The sequence below is a fragment of the Rhamphochromis sp. 'chilingali' genome (assembly GCF_963969265.1).
Source record: "Rhamphochromis sp. 'chilingali' genome assembly, chromosome: 3".
Lineage (NCBI taxonomy): Eukaryota > Metazoa > Chordata > Actinopteri > Cichliformes > Cichlidae > Rhamphochromis > Rhamphochromis sp. 'chilingali'.
The window spans coordinates 27,319,824-27,328,561 of NC_137931.1; the positions used below are offsets into that span (position 1 = coordinate 27,319,824).

At 37.8% G+C, this 8,738-nt stretch overlaps 1 protein-coding gene across 1 annotated transcript; it reads left to right on the top strand.

The window, feature by feature from the left end:
* The first annotated feature begins 53 nt into the window (after nucleotides 1–53).
* Nucleotides 54–7,497, top strand: sft2d2b (SFT2 domain containing 2b). Its single transcript, XM_080876914.1, has 8 exons — nucleotides 54–270; nucleotides 1,916–2,005; nucleotides 2,090–2,175; nucleotides 2,318–2,399; nucleotides 3,526–3,561; nucleotides 3,651–3,709; nucleotides 3,798–3,827; nucleotides 6,285–7,497. Exons 1-8 carry the CDS (start codon nucleotides 202–204, stop codon nucleotides 6,319–6,321), a joined length of 489 nt encoding a protein of 162 aa, XP_080733040.1. The 5' UTR covers nucleotides 54–201; the 3' UTR covers nucleotides 6,322–7,497.
* The last annotated feature ends 1,241 nt before the right edge of the window (nucleotides 7,498–8,738 follow it).

The following is an 8,738-nucleotide window of genomic DNA, read 5'->3' on the forward strand; positions in this document are numbered from 1 at the left end:
ATGAACTGAAGGAAACAGCGCCTCCTTTGTGTGCATTGTGGCCAGGGGCGGTACTGCAGGCGGAAGTGCTGCACCTGTTGATGTGCTCTTCTCTTCGGTGTAACTTCACCGCCCCAAAACACCTGAAACTTCCAGCGCTTGGGAAGCTTCTGGAAATTTTAGAAGCGTTTTATCGCCTTTATTGAAGAACAAAAGGAGTTCATGGATAAATTGAAGAAGGTTTTGAGCGGGCAGGATGATGGGAACGCAGATGGGAGCGGCATACTGGAGGTGATGTTGTTTTTAGCCGGTTAGCTGGTTTCGCTAAATTAACCTGTTAAAACGGACGTAGTGCCAGAATCTGCAGATATAACTCAGCCAGGTGTGAACTCACAGACTTCAAAATGGTACTTTTAGATCCAGTGTGACTTGGACCTCCAGGGGAAAACATTATGTGTGATGTTCATCCAGAGTAAACCTTCGTAAAAGCGCTTTTAGAAAGTAACACGCTGCAGAACATGGCTGAGAAGTGAACCGATTTTAATTTTCCTTCAATGTCCCGGTTATTCTCAGATAGATATCATTACATGGATAATATATATAACGAAGAGGAACCTATAGTGTTTAATTCGGCATACTTGGTGTTATAAGATAAAAGCAAATGTTCATGTAAAGTATAGTTAATTCAGGCGAAACTACTGCTTCTTTCTGTTTAACCTCTGCACAAATCATAAAACTGCACTAGAAGTAAGGCAATAAAGTTACTTTTGATAGTTAATAACTTTGACAGTTGTAACTTAAGGAAGTCAATGCATTAATAACTTCCACATTTGAAATACTTAGAGGCTCGCAAATGTGCATTTCGGGGCGGGATTGTGTTTTTATTATCATCAAATTGACATCTGTTGGATAGACTACCACTGCTGTCATGAACCAGGGCTGTCACACTCATTTTAACTGTTAGGCCACATAAGCTCAAATACAACAGACCTCCCTCATTAAAGAGTATATGGAAGTTTCTGCTCACGCTCACATGAACCATAACCAGGATTTAAAAAATCTCTAACCTTAAATTAGAGTAAAACACCTGTCACCTCATCCACCTGACGGCCTGAGAATTAAAACAGCTCAGTTTCCCACACTCTATTGTCTATTGTCAATATATGCAGCTGTTTAAAGTGTCACATTTTCCCACACCCTCCCCACTTAATCATCTTTTAAATTAATAGTTGAAAGGATTAGTGAAGAGTCACTTTCCCTTTTCAGACTCAGCAAAGGTGGAAAAACTGAGATTTTAAACCCAGGTACTAAAGGTGGGAATCAACAGGAATCCTGCGATACAATATTATTGCAATTTTTTTAAGATTTGTGATTCGCTGAATAATTAAGTAACAGGTAAAATTTGTCTGTTTTATCCAATAAGGCAATGTTATTTTACCTCAGTTGTTTTTTTTAGTGGTGGTTTTGTGGTTTGAACTTGCCAAACATTTCCATCAAGCATCGCCACAAAATGAACAAAAGTGCTTTTTATTGAAAAGCTGGAGTGATGAATGAGCGTCCAGTGGGTCGAATCGGACGCTTTGGTGCCGTGTTAGACTCGCCTGCACTAAACAAGTGCTAAAACCGTTTAAATTTGGTTAACTGAAGAAGAGTAAATGTTAGTTGAACAATGTTTCTGAGATATTACACTTTAATGTCACAATAGTAACAGCTGTTATTAGTCTTCATTCACTTTAAAGCTTTTAGTTACTTGCCTTTGACACAAAGAAGAATAACCTAAAGACTCTTAATGTCAATTTCATGAATTCTGAGTCAATATACAATCTTCAATTTAAACTCCTTTAATACTAAAGTCACCAACTAAAAAATAAACATCAATAGCAAACATTTAGTCTGTGAGATCATCATGATGCTAATGACGACAAATTCTGTGCAGAGAGCCAATCAGGCATCGACGCTGTCCTGGGGGACACGGGTGAAGGGTTTCCTGATCTGCTTCGTTTTAGGAGTCGTGTGCTCCATCCTGGTGAGTAAAAGACACTCCTGGACTGTGTTTACTGTTTCTATGACAAAAGATTTGCTGTGGTGACTTCCTGTTTTCCTTTATCAGGGTACCTGCTTGTTGTGGGTCCCTGGCTTTGGTCTCGCTGTGTTCGCTGTCCTCTACAGTCTGGGAAACATCTGCGCTCTGTCCAGGTAATAAGCAGACCTAACCTGATACTACATTACCCATCATCACTGAGGGCCGGTATTGACTTCAGTGTTTTTATGAAGGGAAACGTCGTCCTCTAGTGGTAGAAATCAGAGCTTTGACTGACGAAATCTTTTTCTTTTTCAGCACCATGTTCCTGATGGGTCCGTGCCGGCAGCTGAAGACCATGTGGGCTAAAGAGCGAGTGCTCGCCACCGTCATCATGCTGGTGAGAACAAATAACTTTTCATTATTGTCTGTAAGTTTCTCAGTCATCCAGATCAAGGTAGTCTAAGGAGCTTGAAAAGAAAGCTACTGGACTCACTTAAGCTTCATGTAGATTTCACCTCTCATCCAAGAAGCTTCTTCAGCTCTTGGATGAAAGTTGAGACATCTTCACGAAGCTTAAAGAAGTCCAGATGTTCATTATTCTGTCCTCATGTTGATTTAATTAGAGCAATTTCTCAAATACACAGTGATGGAAGAAACTGAACACACAAACAGCAGGGGTCCAGCTAGGATTGTCACGATGGTAGGATTTCAAGCCCGATACTGATTCTTGGCGCTATAGATGAACTGGTCCCCAGTCAGTGCCGAGGTTGTGGGAAGTCCAGTCTAGTTTTTGTTCAGGAGTATTTTAGAACACAGTGAAATCAGTCAACAAAACCAATCAAAAATAAACGCCATTAAAACAATGATAAATAAAAACCTGACCAGTGTGACTAATGTGAGAGGTAGAGGGCATAAAAACAGGTTTCCTATTTAAAAAATAAAATAAAATAATCCTCTCTGTATAACTTTTACATTTCAGTCATTTTTTTTTTATCCACATTTGCATTTACCTTATTTATGTGTGTCTAAGGTTTCTAGTGGGTCTGTAGTGTAGTAGTTTACATATACAGGTAGTTCAATTGTGGGCTGAGAGGCATATCCCATAAGGTTTATTCAGTAAATCAAACATGTGGATCTACCTGCTGTGAATCTGGGAGCAGCTTAAAGTAGCTTTCATCTGTTTTTTGTTTTTTTTGGGGGTTTTTTGCATTTGTGTTGCGTTGGCAAATTTAACTGTGGATGAAATCTAGTTTAAAGTGTCTAATCTCTGTATCCAGGTTAAGGCTGAAGATGAAGTTACAGCTGAAGATGATGAAGATCAATTCAATCTTTTAATCACGGAGTGAATCATTTTTGCTTTGTCAATGTTAATAAAGCGGATTTCTCTCATAATTTGTCCAAACATGCTCCAAAAACTGAGTTTACAGGAATTTACAGGAAAAGCCACGTGACGTCCTGATGAACGACAGGTAGCTGAAACTCACCTGTAAGCTCCACCTGAGTGAAACTGTCTCTCTCTGCAGGTGTGTCTGGTGCTGACGCTCTGTGCTGCGTTCTGGGTGAGAAACAAACTGCGATGAAACGTTTGGATGCAGCGAGTCGTGTTGTGTTGTTTTTGTGTTTGATTCGTGTTGTTGTGTCTCTGCAGTGGAAGAACAACGGCCTCGCTCTGCTCTTCTGTATCCTGCAGTTTCTGGCCTTCACCTGGTAGAAAACACACACACACACACACACACACACACACACACGTGTTACTGTTTGTTACCTCTCTGACTGCTGCTGCTGTATCCCACAGGTACGGCCTCTCATACATCCCATTCGCCAGGTAAGACAAACACACCTGATCTCACTAGTGTGCGTTTCCTCGGGAGATAAAAACATGATGGCGACGGGCGGTTTGGTTTTAGTCTTGCTTGTTCGAAGGCATAAAAAAAGTATTAACCTTTAAAGTGAATAACTTGTACTACATACACATGTGCTGCTGTGAAATTTCTGATTGTAGAAATGTTTCCTAGCAAGTTTTTTACAGTAGCTGACCTTTCTGCGGAAAGATCTTTGATATATAGACGCTTTGTTAACGTGATAGGCTTTGATTTGACTGTAATTTCCCATCATAAGCACGAGGTTGGTTAAAAGATAGTTTTTAATTTAACTTTCTGCTCTTACTGAGCATTCAAAGCACCGGACACTTATATGTTGATAATAGCCATGATAATATTTCAGGTTCAGATTACTGTGTTTGTGCCTGCACATACACTTTGTCTGCAGTAGGTGAGTCATCCATTTTCAAACGACAGATAAGCATAACATAATGAAGAAGAATGAATAATAAATAATCCACACTCTATCATGAAGTGTATAAAAGCTGTAATTTGTTCCTCTGATTCACGGCTACCGAAACAAAGTTGTTTTTATGCCGTGTTACTCTGAACTTTATAAACCTTATGAAACTCCATGTACAAAGTCATACAGTGAAGCAGAAGTAGTGAAACGAGAGAACTGCGATGCAAACTCAAAATGGAGACCATTCCCCTTAAAAGTAAAAGTTGCAATTAAGACATTTGGAAAAGTACAACTTTTGCTTTGAAACTGAAGATGTAGATGGCTCACTTTCAATCTTTCATTTGCACTGGCGCTGGCATGCAAGGTAGAGCTACCACTTGGAAGGTTGGTAGTTCGATTTCTGGCTGCTCCAGTCTGCATGCCAAAGGATCCTTGGGCAAGATACTGTGTATAAATGTGTGTCTCAATGGGTAATTTATACAAGTTGTATAAAATGATTTCAAAGCTCAAGCAGATTAGAAAAGCGATTTATAAGAACCAGTCCATTTACCATGCAAGCTGTGGGCAATTGCAGCAATATGCTAGCAATCAAAGCAACCATATTGAGGTTTTTAATGCCAGAAATGTCTGCATGTCAGACATTTCAAGCCTGCTTGGCTGAGGCCTTAGTTTAAAAACTCAAGACCTGCACACAATATTTCTATTCATGTCAAATTATTCTAAAAAAATATCTGATTAAAATATGTTGCTGAAGTCAAACACGAACCCATTTTTCCTCCAACTGTTAGAAAGTTAAGTTCTGTCACAGAGGCAGGATATTACTCTTGTATGTGGTGTATAAGCAAACTGCATGGTGTCAAACACATGTTCAGTTTGCCTGAAAATTCAGGACTTCACCAGATTTTCAAGGAATTTTGTAAGTGCAGGTCCATGAGATTTGTTTTTTCTCATGGAGCAAAAGACCTTTTCCATAAAGTTCTGATCAACGTTAAAATCCTGATCCAGGGTGAAGCGAGGTTGTTTGCAACCATTTGGTTCTGTATGTCAGGTTCGTATTTAAAATTTCAGTTTTCATGCTCGCTATTAAGTAAATGCAGGTCATATTTATGTGCAGCCTGTACCCTGTTTAAAAACAATGTTTCCTTTCTGTATACTCGACTTAACAGTGGTAATTACCCATGTTTTTTTTTTTTTTTTGTTAAGCTAGATTTAAACCCACTTGCAATTATCATGTCTCTAACAAAATGCAGCATGGGGCAAATTGAATTAGCAAGGTTAATCCAAACCGTTTCTACAAGCCTCTTTAATGCTTTCCTCCCCTCTACCCTTAAATATGCATTTTGATATACTGCATCTCAGTATATCTCAAAGATGTGGTTTGATAACTGTTCTGGCTTTTTCCAAACACAGCTTCATAGATAGTTAAGCTTCTCTATGCATCACTAATGTCTGATGCACACACAGTCATTTTGTTTTGTACGCAAGGCTGAAATGCGGGGTTATGGCAGAAACTACTTAGTTCAGAAAACTGCATCGAGGGTTAATTACCCCTATTCAGCCTTTTTAACCATAAGCCTGGTGGCGGGCCATTTTACATAAATAAGTAGTTGTAAGTGGAAACACAGCAAAATAAGATTTTGTAGTCATCTGTAATTTGATCTACAAGGAAGCATGTGTGGAGGGAAAAAGTAGTGTCCCCTGGATAGAGCTTTGTGGAACTCCAGATTTGTTTTCACAGCCAGTACCATTCATGTTAGATCATGTTACCATTTCTGTTATAGATAAAAGAAACACTACAGCTATGACTAACACTAATGGAGCCATAAAGTATTCCTGTGTGAAACTCTGTCATTATAGCTGCTGACAGAACCTGATCATTTAAGCACTGAAGCAAAATAAAGTGGAGTTTTTCTGGACTTTTTTCAGCGTAGTTTTGTTCATTTGTGTTTATCTGCAATGCTTTTATGTGTCATTTTTTTTCTCCTTCTTTCATTTTCAGAGATGCCATCATAAAATTATTCTCACTATGCATCTAGGAAGCCCCGCCCTGTTCTCCCACCCCTCTGAGTCACTACCTGTCTGACCAATCAGGACACAGGATACTTAATGGTGGTAGTGGTGCGTTTATGTTAGGCTTTTGTTAACAGTTTATAATGCAGCTGGAGAGTTCATAGTGCCTGAATTCCTTTAATTGGTTTCTATTTATTTTCAGCAGTAAAGAAACAGTTTATTTCAGCATCTGATGCAGCTGTATGCAGATCTAAGTGTTCACTCACTGAACTATTCTCTTAAGTGAATAATTATCAAACTGTTTTGGTAGAGCTGGACGTCTGGGTTTGAGATCAAAATGTGACAGTTTAACTTTGTTTAGTAAATTAGTCAACAGAAATCAATGATTTTAATCATCAGCAAAATATTTGAGTAAATCTTTTTAAGCTGAAATATGAGAAAAATCACCTAAACATGATTAAAACTTTAATAATCTTTGCTTTTGGGGGGATATTATGTAGATAATCATATTACTAATAATTCAAACAATCAAAACAGGCAGTAAACCCCTTATAAATCTTTTATTCTAATATAGAGTAAAGGACGTATACCAAATGCAGAGGCCAGGGTTTGAGTCTGACCTGCTCTCCTGGCAATAAAGACTTGAAGACAAAAATAAATGTTTATTTAAAAAATAAAAACTCAAGAAGAAACACTCAGTATTTTCTTACATGAGTTTAAAATTCAGTGAAGCAGCTGCATTAGCATGTGAGATAAACCAGGTCCCACGAGTTTCTCTTCTCATTTTAATATTGATTTGAAGTGTTACTGATGTTCGCATCTTCCTGTTTTGTTTTTTGTCCTAAAATTTCAATTTTCCTGAAGTTGTTATCACAGCACTTTCCAACTCAGTATCTGTGGCAAGAAGTCATTACATACATTTGAACAAATTAACATTTCAGGTGCAGTATGGGTTTGTTGATTCAGCTCATCTGATTCCCATCTTAAGTTTTCCATTCACAAAAAGACCATTGCCAGATATTTAGTTTGACTTTCTACTGCCAAGTCTCCAGGGGGCGATGCAGATTTGATTTTTTTTTTGTTTTGATTGTTTTTGGCTTCTGTTGCAAGACAGAAACAAACTCTGGTCTGTGGAAGCTCGTTTTCATAACTGCAAAAAAAAAAGAACCCATCACAGGCAGCTCTAAGTTATTATTTCAAAATCTAGAATTGCATATTTTTAAATTTCAACTTCTTAATGAGCTGAAATTTTGACTTGCAATTAATTTTCAATTCATTAATAAAGTCTTTTTCAGTGGTGAAAACAAGCTTCCATAGTGGCCACAACTGCGTTCAGGAGCATCAAATGTTAGGTACTCGTTGCTGTTTCCAGCACAGCTGCACATAAACGGATCAGCGTTCTGTCGCCACACGGTGTGCGCTCACTTTTTCTTTTGATCATTTTACTTTTTAAATGGATGTTTTGCCTTAAAAGTCAAAGTGTTTTCTTCTTTACTGTAATTTGTATATTTAATTTTTTGCAGGATTACATGATTTTAATACCAAATCTTGGTCATAGAGTTTCACGTGTTAGAACAAACTTTTTCTCAGGTGAAAAAAACCCATAATCTCTTTTGTTTCGTCTCACTTTGAACTTGGTTATCTGCTTCTTTTTAAATTGGTTTGCACATTTTTCCTCATCCAAGAGTCAATGTTTTCATATTTATCCTCTAGACTTTATTTAAGGAGCTGCTTTCTTCGTCTGGGCCCGGAGTTCGCAGATATTTAACTGAAACAGTCTATAAACAGCAGTCCAACATTTCATTTTATTTCAGTATGGACGAGTAAACAATGCTTTCATTGAAAAAGAGTTAAAATGACTTAAATCCACTCTCCATTAAGTTTTTCCAGATGTGTTTTAGTTTCATTGAGATTTGGAACAGCTGTTTTTGGGTTTATCAACCCTTCAGAATTTAGTTTTCCTCATTTGCGTTGCCTTACAGACGGTCATTTAGTACTTTTAACCACACTACAGAGCTGTGACTGAAATTTAGATGCTGGACGCTGCTTTTAAAACTGGTCATGGATTTCATGGTCCTCTCCTGCTTTCCTTTATTTTCTGTTCCATGACAGCGTCAGACCCTCATAATAAATATGGCTGAGGTTTCAAATAATAACATAGACCTATGTAAAAGTAAAGACTTTGACAGCTATGAATACTTTGTTTTCTAACAGTACAGCTGTGGATGTTTCCTCTTCAGGTTTGGTTTGAACTGAATCATGCAGATCTACTTAAGTAGAGTCCCCGATTAAATATAGGAATAGAGCAGAACAGGTCACCTTTATTTAACTTGCATTTTCACTTTTAAAGGTTGTGAGGTTAAAATATTTTTAGCCAAAATGTTTTAGTGCAACTTTAACTCTTTTAAAACTGTATTTGTTTTGTCTGTCTGCAGTGTTAAAC